Source organism: Carassius carassius, chromosome 26 (genome assembly GCF_963082965.1).
Source record: "Carassius carassius chromosome 26, fCarCar2.1, whole genome shotgun sequence".
NCBI classification, from domain to species: Eukaryota; Metazoa; Chordata; class Actinopteri; order Cypriniformes; family Cyprinidae; genus Carassius; species Carassius carassius.
Window position 1 is genome coordinate 6,590,059 of NC_081780.1, and position 20,024 is coordinate 6,610,082.

The window sequence follows — 20,024 nt, forward strand, 5'->3', positions numbered from 1 at the left end:
ATAAACCCAATAATACTTTTGTGTAAATGCTTGAAATCTGCCAACATTTAAGAAACAGTCCTTGCCAATTGTTTTATCTCCCAAATAGCTTTTAATGTCATGAAAATAAATCTAAGTGATATTTATGCCATTGTGAGAGTGTGATATTTTTTTTCTGTAAACAAGGAGCTATTTGAAAGAGTAATTTGGGTTTCTGCATCTTCCTACTGCTAATGGAGGTTTTTGGACATGTGAGCCATGAGAGCATCTGTACTTAATGGCGTGCCATAGGAACCATGCCACTGAAATGCTAATAGACATCACTTATCATAATATACTCATTATTTTATATTAAGCTATGGAAGCAGCACACACTGTTTAATGCTGTATAAATACAGTGTTTTGACTGACCTATTGAACCAGCCATTCTGCTCTTACATGTGCCAAATGGTGTTAGCGTAAAATAAAATCAGAAGCTGCAATAATCTCTATATTCATCAGCATTCAATTAATTTTTTTATTACTGAGAACAATGTACATACTATAAAAGAAAAATGTACTCAAAAATTAACATTTGCTGAAAACATTCTCACCCTAAGACAATTAAAATATAGATTTTGTTTTTGTTAGATGAAAGATTTGTTTTTCTTTCTCTTCTCTCTTTTACTTTAAACTGTCACTTCTGGTAAAAATATAAGTCCACAATCCAAAGTAACACTTCCTTCATTTTGTTGTCCTCATACATCACAATCCACTGTCATTGTTTAGAACCATTCACTGCAGAGGATCCACTGGTGAGCAAGTGATGTAATGCTAAATTTCTCAAAACCTGTTCTGAAAAAGAAACAAACTCATCTACGTTTTGAATGGCCTGAGGGTGAGTACATTTTCAGCAAATTTTAGTTTTAGGGTGAACTATTCCTAAAATGTGGTGAGATACCTTCATTTATCTATGTTGATATGAGAAACATATTTGTAATGCTACATTTATTACATTAATTTTGTACAATAACATTAATCTGAAATGTATCCAGCACAAGAGTGGCTCTAGCTGTAAGTACAGCATATTATAATTACTTTCAGCACCATGGACAGCCCCTATTGCTAGCACAATGAGGAGGCTTCACAAATTAATAGCATGCTACTTAAGCCTTGGAAGTAAATACTGTTTGATGACAAGCTTTTTCATGGTTGACATTACTGGAAAGAGGCATTCCCAGCGCATGGCACGCACACACCTCTAAGAAACCTGGTCACCTTTTTCTAGCATTACACTGTTATCTTAAAAATATGGTCACATCCAAATAAAACAGAAGCAAGATCTGATGCATCATATGATGTGATTTCAATTTTTTCCTTCCTCTTTAGAGCATTACAAGCTCTTGGTGCATAATGTAGATCTGTAAAGTTGCAAGGACTACAGTCTCATATCCAAAGAGATATTCTTTATCAAAGTTAAGACTCCCATAAAACGCCTTGTTTAAACACGCCCCCACATATCTACATCAAAATTGTGGAAATATTTGCGTAATGCTGCCCAAATATTTGCAAAGAAAGAAAGTGTGGTTTCAGTAACCAGGTAAGTGTTGAAGCAGCCATGTCAAGGAGATGCTGTGTGTATCTAGGCGAAAGCAAAAGCACTTTATTTGTCTTTCCAACAGTCGATGCATTTAGAAATCTTTAAGATCACTTAAACGAGAACAGCAAAGCATTTATGGACGACTGTTTCGTGAACCTAAGAGAGGAGGTATTACTGACTTTTCTATGACAATCTGGCTCTTCTGAATATGCTACTGCAAGAATGTTTTGTCATTTGTTTAAGTATTTGCTATTGTCCGTTCAAATGCGGAGTGGAGTCAGCTGTCTTAACCATCTGCGCCTTGTGTACTGCAAACACATACGAGCTTCATCACGGTGTCTGTTACACCACTCTGTTCCCCTTTCAGGCTTGAACTGATGGTAAAACTAAGGACATCATTAAAGTTCTTTATATTTATTTTGAAAGAAGAAGCTCGCGATTATGGAAACAGGCGTTATATTTCAGATGAGTGTTTTCGGTGTTCTGCCAATCACAATGCACTGGGTCAGTTGGCCAATCAGAGCAGACTGCGCTTGTCGGAAGGAGGGATTTTATAGAAAACGACACGTTTGAGAGAAGCTGGGCATAAAGGACCTACAATAATGTACAGTATTTGAAAAAAGAATTTGTTTTTTGAACATTAAAGCATGTCATCATTTTCCATTACACCAAATACACGAAATAATGATCTTAAAAAAAAAATCATATATGACCACTTCAATGTTAAAATAATAATAATAATAACAATAGACTGCACAGACATCTTTAATTATTTTCATTAATTCAGAATATATTTTTATAATAAATCTGCCCCATGCTGGGTCAGTCAGGGTTTGAGTGAACCCTGAAACTTGTTCTGTATCCATTCTGCCTGTATAAATCACCCAGGCAAAATATGCGCATCTGTTTAGTATGAGACAAGCGCATTTTCTGAAGCCGATGGCCTCACAGGGCAAAGCCACATACACATGGGTCTGCATGAGGATGATGCCTCAACTGCTCCCCAGTTTGCATTTGGTTGTCAAGGAGATTGTCAGACTCTATTAGAAAACCCGAGCCAAGCACATAGCGTTCTCTTATCATCAGACATGCATTTCCAGACCTCTTTTGTTCAATTAAACAAAATGTCTACTCATATTTGACTTGTTTTCTACATCTGACAACACTTTTACATTTGGAAACTCCTTTTTTATCGATAACGGAATGCTTTGTAAAATAAAATAAATAATAATAATAAATACTTTCAACAAACTATTACACAATACTTTAATAACTTTAAAGAAGAGCATGATGTAAATATAGGTACAGTTAAGAATCACTTAAAACAATGAAACTGAAATAAGTAATAGCAATCGTTAATCTTATTAAAAACGCAAATAAAAATAATTCCATATTCTTATATATCATATATACATATATTTTTGTATACATTATATATTACATGAACAAAGATATGCATATCTAATGTATACATGCAATGTTTATTTTATGAATAATGCACAATACAGTATTATTTATTTCAAGAAAGTAATTTAAAGTTGTCATACTTCACATTTATTCGTTTATACACTGCTTTACATCTTCATCTTAAGTTTGAAAGCCACGGACAACACTTGGTAATTACTATAAGCAATATATTATATACAATGTCAGCTCAGTCTCTGTCTTTTTGCTAAGAAGAAAATGCATGTTCTATTGGAAGAATTTAAATAATGAGAACATAATGTATATTTGTGCCCTGTTTATGATCCTCCCTCTCTAGACAACGCGTGTCTCCTATTGGGCAGTGTAGAAATGCCCCTACAGTGTTCTACCTTGCCAAACAATCTGGTGCGCCTTTGCGCGGAGGACATGGACTTGGACGCACCATTCTCGTTCCATTGCCTTACGCATCAGCTGCACTCACCAGCTCACATGGTGCCCCAATGAACCCTCATCCTCACGCACCGTCCAACATACGATGGATTAACAAAAACGAGATGAATGTCCGCACAGAGGACGGCATCAGCCTGTGCCAAAGGGCTCTCCAAATAGTGACGGAGCTGTGTCTTGCCGGGCACGTCGACAGGGAGAAATGCGCGGATATATTTCCACTGGAGAGCAACATACCAGGTAAAGGAAGTTCAGGTAAATTGAACTTAAACAATGTTCTATTATCCTCTCACAAACATATTCCCATGAACTCTGGTTAGCGAGTTAAGGAGACTTTTTCTAAGCACGAGTGCGCGGAGTTAGTATACTGAAAGTTTGGAAAGTTCGTTCACGGGCATAGAAACTTACTTTATATTCATAGCATTATCTGAAATAAAAACGGTTCCACTTGTTGATTGTCAGTGCGCAACAAGTGTGAAAATGGCAGCTGAGTTCGTTGTCTCAGTTTTATTTCAGTGGGGCGGTAGGTACAAAAGCTACAAGGTAGCTACATCTTTTTATACCCTTTTCCTCTAAGTGGTAGCTACATATTAGTACCTGAAGGGTACATATTAGTATACGTTTTCAAAGGGTTCCGCCACATTTTTTTTATGATTGTGTACAATTATAATCGTCAAACGTTTTGTATTGCGTGAAAACCTCGCGTGTACTACCACACGTCGACAATGCACATAAACCTGCATGTTTTAATGTCTGTAAAAAATATGTTTTTGTTTTTGTCAATATGTTTTTTTTAGCCCTGTAGTCCAGAGCAAATCAAAATGAAATACAAAACTACAAGTTGCATGGGTTTACAGCTCACAAAACGTCAAACAGTAAAAAATGTGCTGTATACTCCAAACAGTGAGGACCAATGTGCGTGATATCAAGACAGAAATCAAATTACACGATGGCATGCTTATGCAAATGATCATTTTCCTATATTTTTAGTGTCCATGTATGAGAGTGAGTCCATCCCTGTATCTCATTTCTAATTGGTTAGTAGCACCATTAGTATGGTGGTAAAACTCAATCCATTAAACAGCAATCAACTATAATTATGTGCTGCATTGTGCAGTCCATTAAGCAGCTGAAACTCTTGCACCTGTTGGACATGTATGAAAGTTCCACAGTGCCACTTTTTGCATCTTAAATTGACATTACGAGATATTTAACATTTAAAAAAATAGCTCATTAATGCCTATGAAAGGACTGTTTTTAATCTTTGGTTGCATGGACCCCCAAACCGGGGAGCAAAATGACTCTTCTGATCTCTGCTTTACTAAACAAGCACATTTCAGTCTTCTTTTTTCTTATACCTTGCCCTCTCATTCTTTTCTTTTTCTCTCTCCCTCTTTCTCCTGTTTGTCTGTCATGCATCATTTATTATTGCTGGTTCTCTGTCTGTCTCCATCTGGTGTTCATTTATCTCTTTCTCCTATCCTCTTCTCCTTTCTCCCTCACCTTCTGTTCTTTACGATCTTCTCAACACACTCTCCTTCCAATCTGGCCTCTTTTTCTGCACTCTCTCTTCTTCTTGTTGCCTGTAGACATCTCTGTAAGTCTCCTAGCTCTGGTCGTAGGTTTCTGTGGGCTCGCCCTTTTGGTAGTCTCTCTCTTTGTCTTTTGGAAGCTGTGCTGGCCCATTTGGAGAAGCAAGGCGCTCTCATCCAATGCTGACAGCTATTCGCTGGGGGTGCATCCCGAGGCCCCCCCAGCCCCGGCCCCGACTCCGGTGTCTCGTTCTGTTTCAACTCATCCAGAGACCAATGCAATTGGAAATGTGGGAAGGCAGCCATCGCACATCCAGCACGAGGATGAGGAGGATAAGAAGAGGAAGGCACCAGAAGTAAAGGTCAACGGACGGAGCTCGGTTAAGATTTTGGAGGCGGCCATGAAGATCAGCCAGACGTTGCCAGACATCCCTGCTGAGGTGCAGCAGGCTCTGCGTGACCGTCTGAGCAAGCAGGCCAAAATCCAGAGGCAGACAACTGAACCCACCTCGTCCTCCAGGTGATACACACATCTGAATGCCAAACAATTGATAAATTACAGTACACGGAGATCTATCTATCTATCTATCTATCTATCTATCTATCTATCTATCTATCTATCTATCTATCTATCTATATGCACTGTAAGTCGCTTTGGATAAAAGCTTCTGCTAAATGCATAAATAAATAAATAATGATCAAATAATTAGTATAATTGTTAGAAAAAATGTATAATATTAGTAAAAAAGTATATTGTCATACTACATATATACTAGTTTACTATGTACAAAGGAATTCATGTATAACATGTTTTATCACAACTTTTATTTTGACATATTTACCCTGTTGATAGGTGATGGCATGTCTCATGGTTGCTACATACGCCCATTAATCATTACAGTTCACCAATCAGAGCCCTAGAGTCACATTGCCATGGCAACAGCATTAAACGTCCCCAGCAGTTAAACAATCAGCTCTTCTTCTCTTTGTTTCATGCGGCACCGTGTTTAAAGGAAGCAGGGATGTAATTAGTGTTGCCACACAATAGAGCTGACATGCTGCGACTGTTTGTCCGACCGGGGAAGTGAGGAACAGCTGTGCTCGGTTCCTTATGGAATCCGTTACTGACAAGCCACAGAATGTTATTAAAAACTACAAAATGGTGTAACAATAAGGTGTCCTTATAAATTGCACATTGACGCAGTGCAGGAAAAGGCCAGGAGAAGTTACTCAAAGGGCATCGTGAAAGACTGTTTGACTGGACTTGGGTTGACACTTTTTTTTCTTGTTTTCCTATTCTTCTGTCATTTCTTAAATATTACCTTCTCTGGAGTAAGAGGTGATAAAAAAATCAAAGAAACAATAAATAAATAACCAGATACTGTATGCTTTGAGATAATGCAAACCATGTTCAAAAGACTTTAAAATAGGCTAAATGTGAAGCTAGGTTCTTTGAAATGATCATTTCATGCTATACCATAAATTGAAATTACCAAATTGAGCAGAACTGCTTTGGAGAAGCTAGTTAATCTATTTCTTATGAGTGAATGCACTATTGTTTTAAATCATTTCGTTTTTGGGGAGGAAACTGAAGATATATGTAACTGCTTTTATTATATAACTTCTTATTGTTTTACAGTGCCTCAAATGAAGATATCTAATATATGATTCACAGTCACAACCCATTAAGCGCAGTAATAAATTATATATTTTTTTCCACATACCAAGCAAAAATATCCATTAAATGCCTTTAATATTTAATTCAATTTCTATAGTGCTATAGGTAAAGGGCTCATGAACTGCCTCCGTGGGTTTTTTTTTTTTTGTACTGTGCTCTGAGGTCTACTTATAATGTTGTCAAAATTTTTACATAAAAAAGCATAATAGTTTATTAGAAATAAGCTATTTTCTGTCCTGTTACTAACCCCTCTCATCAGAATGCATAGGCACCGTGGACTATTTTACCATGGTCTGGAACTTCATTAAAAATAAAGTTAATCCACTGCCTTCAATATAAGCTGTTTTTAGAGTAATGACGGAGTTTTGAATTCTGAAATTAACAGGAAGTTTTTATCATACGTTGACCTCTTATATATCAAATGATAAAGGGGATTTTGTTTTCTCAGTTCATGACCCCTTTAAAATTTGTAACAAAATTACTTTATGCATAATTAATTTAATTGCATGAGCATATTACACATTCCTGCAAAAAATGAACAACCTTTTGATGTAATATGATAAAACACTCTTATTAGATAGCTTGCATAAACTAAAATCCAAAATATAATGGGTAGACAGGATAATTTTATTTCACGTGTAGCAATCAGTCATCAGTGTATAGTGCAACAGGTAACAGACGTGTCTGTGAAAAACAGGACTTTAATGTTTCCACCTCCTCTACAATCGCTTATATGGGAGAGTACAAACACAAATTGAAATCTGGCACTGGCTCACAGGTTCATTCATTATGGTTGGCAAGATGTTTCAGAAACATTGCCATCAAACACTGGATGGCACTTTGAAAGAGTGCTCTTCAAAACATAAGAAGACAGAAGTTAATTACTCTATCTACAATTTATCATTGCATTGTGCAAACTGCAAGACATGATGTGCAGCAAACGTGCAGGTGACAGGCAAGAGATGGACAAAATAGAGAGAGAAAGAGAGATTGACAGTCATTATGAGATCAGGCGAGAAAAATGGCAAAAACAATTGTGTGGAAACACAAAATCTGGTAAATATTATGATTAATATATCACAAATTTGTTAAATGATATAATCCATCACTTTTTTGTATCATGCTGTCATTGTTATTTGTTTGTTGTCATCGTCTTAAAGGTGCTATAGTTGCTAGGAAACACAGTGGATAAGCAGAGAAATATGATTTCCTCATTGGAGCCAAAATGAGGTTTTCTATAGTAAAAAGATCCCGGCCGAACTATCGTAATAATTTCTAGTGAAGTCTAGAATATAAAGGGTGCTAAAAATTAAATCGCGGTACTAAAGTGGTTGTTTTCCAGTGCTAGGGAATAATTAACTAAAAGGAACCTTGGTATTAAAGGATAATTACTCAATTTTATTTTGCTGGAAAGTAACTTAGACTCAGACCTTCCAAGTTGTAGATGAGTCCCCCCCCCCATTAGAACAGATAACAGAAATGTAGCATTACATCACTGTCTCACCGATGGATCATCTACAGTGAATGGGTGCCATCAGAATGAGAGTCCGAACAGCTGATAAAAACATCACAATAATCCACAAGTAATCCATACGATTCCGGTCCATCAATTAACATCCTGATCAGTAAAAAACGCTTGTTTGCAATTGAACAAATTCATTAAGACATATTTTCCTTTCTTATCTCATAATATTTATTTTTCTTGTGGAAAAGTCATCTTGTCTGAATCAAGAGAGAAATATGCACAGATCAAGCACTTTTACAAGCAAAACCAGTTCAAAACAGTATGTCAGAGGACAACAGGGGATGGACTGTTTCACTGGAGGAAGCATCCAGTGGATATTTTGACCAGAAACAGTGGTTTAAATTGAAAATTCATTAATAATACATTTGTTTCTTACAAACATTCAGCTTTTAACTTCAAAAATAGTTGGAGTATGGACTATGGAGTTTACATTATGGCATTGTTTTCAACAGCTGTTTTAATGCAGAAGTTCCAATATACAAAAACATTTCGTAACTACGAAATATTTACATTTGTTTTTCATAAGTAGCAATAAAGTTCTTCTCTTTTCGTAGGCACAATTCTTTCCGCCGACACCTGCCACGGCAGAAGAATGTGACCAGTGTGGACTTCACCATGGACACTCTACCTGTGCGCCAGTCTTCTGCAGTCAGTATCGGTCGTATCAAACCTGAGCTGTACAAGCAGAAGTCTGTGGACTCTGAAGAGGGTGCAAAGGAGCCAGTAGAGACGTGCGGGAAGCTGAGCTTTGCCCTCAGCTACGACTACGAGGAACAAGCTCTAGTGGTTCGCATTCTAAAGGCTCTGGAACTGCCTGCTAAAGACTTCACAGGCACCTCCGACCCCTACGTGAAGATCTACCTGCTTCCAGAGCGCAAGAAGAAGTTTCAGACAAGGGTCCACCGCAAGACGCTCAACCCCATGTTCGACGAGACATTCCGCTTCCCTGTGGAGTACAGTGAGCTGTGCAATCGCAAGCTGCACTTCAGCGTTTACGACTTTGACCGCTTTACAAGTCATGACATGATTGGAGAGGTGGTGGTTGATAACCTGTTTGAGCTGTCTGACCTATCACGCGAAGCTGTGGTTTGGAAGGACATCCTTGCAGCCACTACAGTAAGTACAGTGCGTACAGAAAAGCAAAGGTCATAACCAGTACTTTCCTCAGATCCCTCATTGAGACCAGATTTCTGGCAGGTTTGAATTTTTGGATTCATTTTAAAGGTAGCAATCTTGATGCAGAATTTAAATGTGTATTTATGGGAAGTAGAATTTTAATTAAAGAATGTTTGTCAAAAAAAATGTTTGTTGAATGGTGGCTAGGCAAAGATTTGTTTAAAAGATGAATGAACGAATGAATGAACAGAAATACAAGGACAACTGTATTCACTAACTCGTTACATACCTCTGTTTCAATCAAAGGAAATCTGACTGCACAAATGTGAAGGTCTTATTAACGGATAGATTGATCTGTTATGTAAAGTCAGGTGTCAGCAAGGGCTCATCTCCAACCTGACTCACCCTTTCAGGGCACCCACGTACCCCTTCCAAAAATAGATCCAATTGCCAGTTTCCAGATCCACAGGAAGCATGATTATCAAGTCAGAGCCTTCAAACGACAGCCATGACTAATCCAACAGGTGTGGAATTGAGTTTGTCCTATACCGTCCCACTGACTGCAGTGTATAACAAGAAATGGTAAGGTCTCTGCACACTGAGTCTGAAATTTTCGTATGCGTATTCCTAAAAATTGGTCATGCACAGAAACCTAGCACACTGAGTCAAATGTGAATGAAATAATCTGTTGCGGAATTTTTTTTTTTTGCAAAACTGCACTACATGGAGTCTTCAAGCAGAAGTAGAGTTCCCATTCAGGAGCAGTGGGATCATCCCGGGTGATTCAAAGTTTACTTCAGGATGTCAGTGGCTCAGTTTGATGCTTTGCTAGTGATACATATTAAAGTAAAATATTAAAAAGAAGCCCACCATTTTCTGTGAACTCAGTGTGTAAGGATCGTTACGGTGCTTTGTGCTGCGAGACGAAGTAGACGAACTTGACAACCGCCTTTCTGGATTTTGGCGTTTGCTTTTACGGTGGCTCTGAACTATCAAAACACCTCTGAAAATGCTTGCTACGGATGCGAAAAAAAAAAAAAATTTATGACTGACAAAAAATTTGGAGGCATTGTGTAAACGTGATTATCATAACGTTATTTCGTATTTATTTTTTAACGTGCAAAACTTTCGGAATATTTTATATATATATATATATATATATTTCTTTTTTTTTTTTTAGGTTCCTTAATCAGATTGGCCCTCATGATAATGAAGCCCACTCATTATGTCTCAGATACATTTTTCTCTTTAAAATCTGTATGACTTTCTTTCTTCTGCAGAGTATGGATTGTATTATAAAGATTGTTACAACTGTTTTTGTTTACAGAACAATTACTATACGATTCAATGGGATCCAAAACAACCCCACTGAACCCCATTGACTTTCACTGTATGGACTGCAACACAAGACATTTTTTAAAATATCCTCTTTTTTATTTCACAATTAAAGTCATTTAGGTTTGGAGTGACATGAATAAATAATATAATTTTTGATGAACTATCACTAATAGTTAGCACTTGAATAATATCAAAGTATTTAGCCTTATGATGAGCATTCTAGCAATCTGAAAGAAAAAAAAAGTTTATTAAAAAGGTTTTGGTACTTAGTTCAGAATCTATGATTTCTCCCATCACCTGAAACATTAAACCCTAGTTTAAGTGGTAATATGCACACAGGTTTGACTTTATATATTATTACATAGATACTGACTTGTTAAACTGCTAGATGATCTGTGAAGGTGAAAGGCATCATTCGTCACACTCACCTCACTAACAGTGAGTGACTCAGAAGCATTTAACAATGCAGGGTATGCAGGTGCATATGGGCCCGAGCTTATTGGGGGCCCGCCGAGCTGAGGGGAACTTTTAATTGAAACGAGGAAATGAATTTCCCTGCAATTTCCCTGAATTTCTCTTGTCCAACAGTTTATCAGAATTATTCGCCCGAGACTGGAGCCCATGTCTTTTTTCTCTCTCTCTCCCCCATTACACAGCTGCTGTTGCAGCCATTAAAATAGTTCAGTTTTGGTTTTTAATGGCAAAGTGGTAATATTTCTTTGCATTTTTTTATTAAGTTCATTTAGAAATATGTTTGGAACATTTTATGTTTGTTAAATTAAGGTTTTTGTTTTCTAAAGGAACAACCAAGTGGCTGGCAGCAGACAGTGAGCTGAGTGTATGTTTGATCAATTTAGCCTTTTCAAATCTATACGTCGTCTTGCCTAAAATAAAATCTATAGACATAAATCACTTTGTGCATTTCACAGTATTAATTAAAATTGGTTACCTAGATAAATGTGCATATCCATTCGTTTGTGCTGAGAGTGGAAGCTGAATTGCACTTTGCAGGAGATAGGAGGCACGTGTGCGATAACTAGCATTTTTTTAATAACAGTGGCAGCTTTAAATATGACGTAATTTTTGCTCATAAAGGTAAGATAATACCCCATTTGGAACTGCAAAGTCATCCGTCATTCTTCACATTTAACATAAAAAACAGGAATAAAATGTAGACTTATTGGCGTTTTTAAAAACTTTAGACATTCGTTTGTATTAAATTGTTCTGATTCTTTCATGCGCGCATTCGAATATTCATGTTTATGAAGAGGAAAATATAATTGATTCATATGCCCCTTGAACCGAGGAGAATTATCTCATGAAAAATTAAAGAGAAAACACATTTATTGTTTGCATTTTATCATAAAATTGACAAAAGCACAAAGCTGAGATTATTGGGTGGCTTGCATGCCACAAATAATGAATGGACTTGAAAACTTTAAAAAGAATTTCCAAGCATTCAGCCTATACCGTAAAACAGCTTGTGAATAGTCACGTTTCAAGTAACGTTATTGAAATGTTAACAATAGGGAAAATCAACAATAGGGCCCAAGTTAAGTTAACCGTGTTGAAGCACATAAAGTTTTGGTAGTGGGGTGGGGATTTGCATATGGCCCCGGGGCTTACTTGCTATGCCACTTGTCCCACTGCCTTCTGCTTCAAAGACAAAGTGAATGGTGACAGCGTTTCATTTTGTTCACCATAGAGAGAAATCTGTGGTGACTCATTCCTGTTTGGGAAACGCAATCTCCTCCTCCTACTTGTTAGACGCATCAGTCTCTTTAGGGCTCATTAATTTCCTGATTGTGTTGTTGTCAGCATATTTATTCATTTCCCTGTTGTTTGCTCGACAGGGATGCACATTTCTGTGCCTGTCAAATCACTTCTGTTGTGTTTTGCTAACATTTGGATTGCTCTCATGTTATTTCCTTCTCATTCTCTTCACTGACTGTTGCTTTGCCTCATAGCTACAATACAGAAGTATTGATGTTTGGGCTTGGAAAGGCGGTGGAGAGGTTTCGACTTATTGTGCTCCGTTATGAGAGCATGAAAACTGCCCTTTAGGGACAAAAACTGACTCTCAGAATCAGACCCGCTGCTCTTAGGCCCCTGACTGCAGAAAGAAGCTAGTAACTCTCAATTCCTAAAATAACCATAGATTGCAGCCTTGCTCTGTTACACTTCCGACTGCACATTGAAACCCTATGTTTTATCTTAAGCTGACATGAGAAGGTCTAATTTTGTTCTCTGTTTTTTTGGAGCACATTGCTAATGTGGCACAAAGGCCATTTCAGATCTGGAGGAGAGGAAATTGGCCAGCCAAAACAGGAAGGGTATTATTGCCCCAAAAAGATTTGTGGATTTCTTTGGACACGAACACTGATAGGAGACGTGACTCTAGAACTAGCCCGTGGCTCTCTGTATTCAACAGTTGTGGTGTGGATAACAAGAGCAGTCAGAGGAGGGGATAGGATGTGACAGAAAGGGGTTTTGACATCATATTACAACAGAGGAGGTACCACATCCTCATCTGATATATAATCTGTGTTGATCTTGTCAATTACAGACAACAGTGTTTCTAAACAAACTTTTTTATTAGATATTTTTTTTTAATAATAATGATTATAATGAAATGTGCCTCATGATAATGACAATTAAAATGTACAATACTGTTGGCAAAAAAATCTAGATTTTTTTTTCTCAAATGGTTTGGAATTCACTTGAACATTGAATGATAAAAAATTGTAAATTATACTTAATTAACAAAAAAATAATTAAATATTTGGTTTCATGTTGCACTTTCTTGGTAACTAAACCATTACTTTTATTGACTAAATTTCCTTAAACATTGAAAAGTTTGGAGTCACCATGACTTTTATTTAGTAAGAATGCATTAAACTGATCAAAAGTGACAGCAAATACATGTACATTGTTACAAAAGGTTTCTGTTCTAAACAAATGCTGCTGTTTTGCCATCAACTGTTTTTGTGGTGTTTCCGCACCACATCAGCATTTTAGAATAATTTCTGAAGGATCATGTGACACTGAAGACTGGAATAATGATACTAAAAATTAAGCTGTCAGCACAGGGATAAATTACATTTAAAATATATATTAAAACAGAAATCAATTGTAATAATATTTTACAATATTACTGTTTTTACGGTATTAAATGAATTCAGACTTAGTGAGCATAAGAGACATCTTTCAAAAACATTCAAAATACCCTAATCTTCTGAACGGTAGATTGCCATTGCAGAGTAAAACTGAATTAAAGTAAATAAATATGAAGAAATATTATTTAAATAATAAAAAACCACCAGACAAAAACTCAATGATCAATGGTATTGGGAAAATGCATTGCTTTGGAAGGCTAGAAAACAGGCATGTGATACACCTGAAATTTAAACACAGTACAACAGTGGTTAAATATGTATGTTTCTCCCCATTACGCAATCAGTTTTTAATCTTTACTTGGACAGATTAATCACTATCTTTAGCTGAGAGAATAATGGTGGTCTTATTCCAGGAGTGAGAGGCTGTAAATACCAAAATACATACTGGCCTTTTAGAATAATCTTTACCGCCTCTGCAAAGCTAAGAAAGGTCAGGGAAGCTAGATTTGTCTCATTCAAAACTGAGTTATTTAATCGCACCAAAACCAGCCACCCAAACTATACTTCCCTCAGTAACACTTCCTCACACACACACACACACACACACACACACACACAAACACAGCCGTTATGAAAGTCTTAAAGTCTTTCTGAAAAAGCTTGCTTTCTTAGAAATCATATTTCTTTGTCACTGAGTTTTTTCCCCTGAAGTTTTTTTTATAGACATATCCTCTCTCTAGATTTAGAATTAGATATAGAAAAGGGATGTGTTTAAACCTGATGAGCAAACATTAGTCCAATATCTCACAAAGCTATGTTGTTGTTGGCGAGGCAAATAAAAGTCTATTTGGAGAGTCAGTCAATAAGGATTTTGTCTGCAGTCGCATCAAATGCTCTCTAGAGATACTCTCAAGCGAAAAATAATCTTACAATATATGCTGAAGATCCTGCAGACCATTTTATAAATCATTTTTAATGCTATTTTGGGACACTGATGTGCAGACATTACTTCTCTCAGCATCCAACTATCCAAAGTTTTCTATCAGATACACAATATCTCAATATTTTTCTTCTCAATATCCATCTCTCTCTCTCTCTCTCTCTCTCTCTCTCTCTCTCTCTCTCTCTTTCTCTCTCTCTTTCTTTTTTTCTATCAGGAGAGTGTTGATCTGGGTGAAATTATGTATTCCCTTTGCTATCTTCCCACGGCTGGTCGCATGACCCTCACCGTCATCAAGTGTCGCAATCTGAAAGCCATGGACATTACCGGCTACTCTGGTCAGTGTTAACCCTCATTTCCTGTCTCTCACAATTTTACCATCTTTATGCTCATCTTTAGCTCCAGCATACCCCAAAACATTTGCTTGGATGTTTCCAGTAATCCAAAAGTTTTGTTTGTTTAGATTAATTAGGATTTGAGCTAAAGGGGAAATCAGATGCCCATTTTCCACAAATTAAAATGATTCATTAGGGTCTTAGTTGGGGTCATCGAATGGAAAATTCACTTTTACATGTACTTTGAACTGAAATGTGTCTTGGCAGTGTTATTATTTTTATTATTTTCCTATATTTTATGTAGACAGAAACTGTTGAAACCTTAAGTAGCATTTGTATTTGTATTTAAACTTGCACAAAAAATGTCACTGGTATCAAATAAATGATATACGGCTTGTAAATACAAAAATATATTGTAGAAAAATACAGTAAAATGAATCCAATTAAACTATTGGCAGACGCTTCCTTCCCCAGTCAATCAGAAGAAATTAATTGCATTTTGTTTATGCCTGAGTCTCTGCAAACCCAAAATGATATACAATTTTTCATTTGATGCATGTTATTAAGTTAAAAATTTGCTTATTTATGAGTTCTCATGAGAGCGGGAAAAGTCATCAACCAGACACATCAATGCTAAGCATGTTTTGTGAGATATTAAAATGCCTGTGGGCTCTTGGCATATCGCAAGCAGAACGTGTTAAGACAGCTAAACAGAAAAAATAATAATTATAACGCTATGTGGAAAAACTTCTATAGTCATATTTCAGATCCGAAAAGCTCTAAACACATTAACCTTGCTTCTTTCCACAGATCCATACGTTAAAGTCTCCCTCATATGTGATGGTCGGAGACTGAAGAAGCGGAAGACAACAACCAAAAAGAACACACTCAACCCTGTCTATAATGAGGCCATCATTTTTGACATCCCTCCTGAGAATGTGGAGCAGGTCAGCCTGTCCATAATGGTGATGGATTACGACAGGTCAGTCTCTGCTCCTTCAGATCATTTTAAAACAATAAGCATGCTGAAAATAACTTATTCTGACATGATGATAATTATGATGATGGTTATAATATTAATTCAGATAGCATGGAAGCAAACCACTCATGCTTGGCAACTCTTACTGAAATATTTGTAACAGTAATGTAGATCTTTCAGTCTGGTCTTATAAAACTCTGCTCCGCTGTGTAATTAAGGGCAGATTATGCTATCAAAACATTTTTTAACCATCAGAAGTAAAATATATATGTGGGTGGATGTGGGACCATTTATGCAAAGGTCCTGTTGATCAAGTATGATTGCTTTTATTTCAACTGGTTTCCTTAGTCTTTTTAACTGGATCAAAAATGCACATCCTTCCTGTCATAAAATGTGTTGAGAAGATAGTAAACCACGGACCGCTGCATGCGGTTTCTAAAATAAAGTCTTATGTTTTGTTTCTCTTTCAGAGTTGGACACAATGAAGTGATAGGAGTATGCAGGACAGGGCCGGATGCAGAGGGTCTTGGAAGGGACCACTGGAATGAGATGCTGGCTTATCCACGCAAGCCCATCACGCACTGGCATGCACTTTGTGAGGTAAGAAACTAGAAACTGGAGCAGAAAGCCAGACCCAGCTTGCACTTGCCCAATAGGAAAGATGTTGCATTATGTAGTTTTTATGCCTTGCAAAATGTAAACATTTGGATTTGCGGGATTTATTGATTAATGTTGTTCTGCAGATTTATCATTATCCAATTTTGTCAAAATGATTTTTTTTAATGTCAAATTAATTACAGATTTATATATTTTCACTGGACCCAATGCAATCTTTTAAATATCTTTTTACACATTATTATGTTTTTACACATATGTGTTGCTAAAAATTACATTAAAAATGTACGGTGGGACCAGTACAAATGTTGATGGGGTGGTAAAAATGTGAACTAGTGAAGAAAAATAACAATGACAACTTTATGCAACAGTTTTATGTAGATTGAGCCTTGATATAGTGCTTTTGGCTAATTCTGATCCATTTGCCAAGTGTATTTAAGTCTGATATTTCCTATACTACTCTGTTGTGATGTTTTGGTATCATCCGTCCCTGCAGTGGCCTGGAAGAGCATCCAGTTTTGAGAGTCAAGGATCATGTCCATCCCCAAAACCTCCACAGACCCCATAACACCCTGGAACACAAATCTAATGGCAAAACATATTTGGTTTGTATAATTAATAGGGTATATTTTTCTCTAGTTTTAGCTTGTTGCATTTTCTTTGGAAAAGAATTAAACAAGACTGGTATGCCTGCTACAGACACAATCAAGTTTCCACATCTCACAGTTTCTTTGACATTTTGCTGGTGCTGAGTTTATGAGCTCCTAAAACAATAGTTTTCAGGTCACTTTGAAGCTGACAGTGAAACAATGTGAAGCCTCTTGCTGTTTGACAGTATAATGATGACATGTCAGTTTACAGACACATGAAATGATAGTGCTTATCCTGTCATATTCTTGAACATTTCAGATACATATTCCCCTGTCTGGTGAAAACATTTGACAAATATGATGCAGGGTTAGGGGAGTGAAAAAAGAGGTGTCTGAATATGAAATCAAGACTGATTTGGTATGCAAAAACTTCATGCAATCATGTGATCAAATGGAGAACAATGGAGATGTCAACATTGTTACAATTATTTATAAAGAATCTGTCTCTCTTTATATTAAGAAGACTTTACAATTGATATAAAACAACAATTATTTATATCAAGACAATGGGATGTCAAAAGTATACATCTTTGTGTTTTATCTAATTTGAGACAGGATGGATATTTCATTTATCACCAAGACTCAGAGAGGCAATTATGAAGGAGAAAGCATATTCAAAGCATGTTTACTGTACGTACAAACTGAATCTATTAACAGATACATTTGCTCATTAATGGATGTTTCTAAAGACTCTTTATTTTAATAAAACTGTTGTAGCATACTGATTTAAAGGTATTAAAATGTAATTTGATCATTTTAACATTTAATGATGTGCTCATCATACTTGAACTTAAAGTTGTTAAATAAACTGAACATATTTCAATGATTCAGTATTGATGTAAAAAAAAAGCACAAAAATATAGCAAGCTGAAGGTAACTAAAGGTTAACTTAAGAGCTGTCATAACATACCAAAATGTAATTATAATTAGCCATTTTTTTGTTTTTAGCTAGCATGTGCTGAAATTATGGTCAAATGGAACTTCTAGAGTAGCCAAATGATGTAGCATGTTTTATTATAGTTGTTTTTGAAGAAAAAAATACATACATTCATTTAAACTCATATTATCTTTAAATGTTTGAAACACTTGCCTAACATTAAATTCTCAAATCTAAAAACAATCATCCCACTCCTCAGTGTTTGAATAACTGGAGAAGTAAATTGACTTTTAATGGTGTCTGGCACCCTCACAAAGTTACACAAAGTTGTGTGTAATTATGTTATAAATTATTCCATCAAGTGAATATTAGCAAAATCTACCATATGCAGATCCATCTTCAGATGAATATATAACATCTAAAGCAATTAAAGTGATTGAAACATTGTCTTCTGCATAAAGAGAGGTGAAGCACTGCCAACCACACAAACGTTAGGTACAATGGAAAAATTGCTCAGTGGTAATTTAAAATGGATGGACAATAGAGAAGGCTTGATTTAATTTTCATTTGAGTGAATTTTGTCTGTTGATTAGTATCCATGTAGTTGAGTTTTGTTATGTCAGATAATTAGTATTCATTGTATAAAATCATCCAGCATCTAATCAGTCGGTATGCAAATAATATGGTACATCATGGTCATTTCACACCTAGGGCCTCATTTATAAAATGTTGCGCAGAAACCATCCTAAATGTGACCTTACAATCATTTCTCAAATATGCATACATGTGATCAGGGGCGTCGGACTGGGGGTAAAACCAGTACTGATTACCAGGGCCCCAAAGGAAGAGAGGGCCCTTGAAAAGTCTGGAATATATATTTTCCACTATTATGTGCCCGGGATCTTGTGCAGCGCCCCTGCATGTGATTCATAGAATGAATGTACGCACAGAAAACGCACGTACGCCTCTCTTTCAGATGTGAAATCGTGAAAACTTGCACGCAACTGATTGCTTTCAGCTCTCTGCCTTGTAAACGACTCCTAGTCAATGTCATTAACATATAAAAGATCACCATTCATCATCCTAATCCTTTCATTTAGAACAGTGAGCCAGAAGAACATCTTACATTTACAAAAACCGGCAAGAGTGTACATCTGCTCAGACCCTGACGTTACACTAAGCACTTTTCCACATCAAAGGAAGTTTTTACAAATATGAGCTTTGGCGTGGATTTAAGCATATGTATACTCTAAGATCAAATCCATGCATACAGACACTTTATAAATGAAGCCCCTAATGTTTAAAGCTGGACCCTGACAATTGTGTTTTCTGAGTATATTCTGGTGTGTCCATTAAGTAATAATGCAATCATGGCAATTACACAAATGGCTGTGTACTGTTATCTTTCATTTGCACAAGACAGTTTCTGCCCCAGAGCTCGGTCGGCGTGATAGAAACAAAGATGTAGTATTCTTGTAGCATGCTGATACCAGTATATTAGATATTGTTTAGAAATGTAGACACCTATTATTTCTGAAAGGAATTATATTTTATTTTATTCAACTTTGCCAGATTTCTTCGAAATGTTATGTTGTTAAAGTGCATTTCTATGGATCGTTTGGTGACTGGTTTGTACTATGCGCTTGTGATCTTGAATAACTTTATACACAGTTTGCATATATTGTGTTATGGCCTCTAAAAATTGTAAAACTGTTTTGATTAGCACTCAACTTGCTAAGATAACTTCTTGTTCTTGCTATTAATGAACTGCTTCTCAGTGATTCTTTGTCATTCTTGCACAGGACTAAAATGATCGCTATACATGTTGTTATGATGTGTACAGTTTGTGATAACTTTTGTAAGAAAACAGAACAAAAACAAATGCACTAAATA

At 36.3% G+C, this 20,024-nt stretch overlaps 1 protein-coding gene across 1 annotated transcript; it reads left to right on the forward strand.

Moving 5' to 3' along the window:
- The first annotated feature begins 3,373 nt into the window (after positions 1-3,373).
- LOC132105638 (synaptotagmin-10-like) lies at positions 3,374-18,077 on the forward strand. The gene is made up of 7 exons (XM_059510915.1): positions 3,374-3,685; positions 5,020-5,482; positions 8,720-9,281; positions 14,893-15,013; positions 15,821-15,992; positions 16,460-16,589; positions 17,101-18,077. Exons 1-7 carry the CDS (start codon positions 3,484-3,486, stop codon positions 17,170-17,172), a joined length of 1,722 nt encoding a protein of 573 aa, XP_059366898.1. The 5' UTR covers positions 3,374-3,483; the 3' UTR covers positions 17,173-18,077.
- The last annotated feature ends 1,947 nt before the right edge of the window (positions 18,078-20,024 follow it).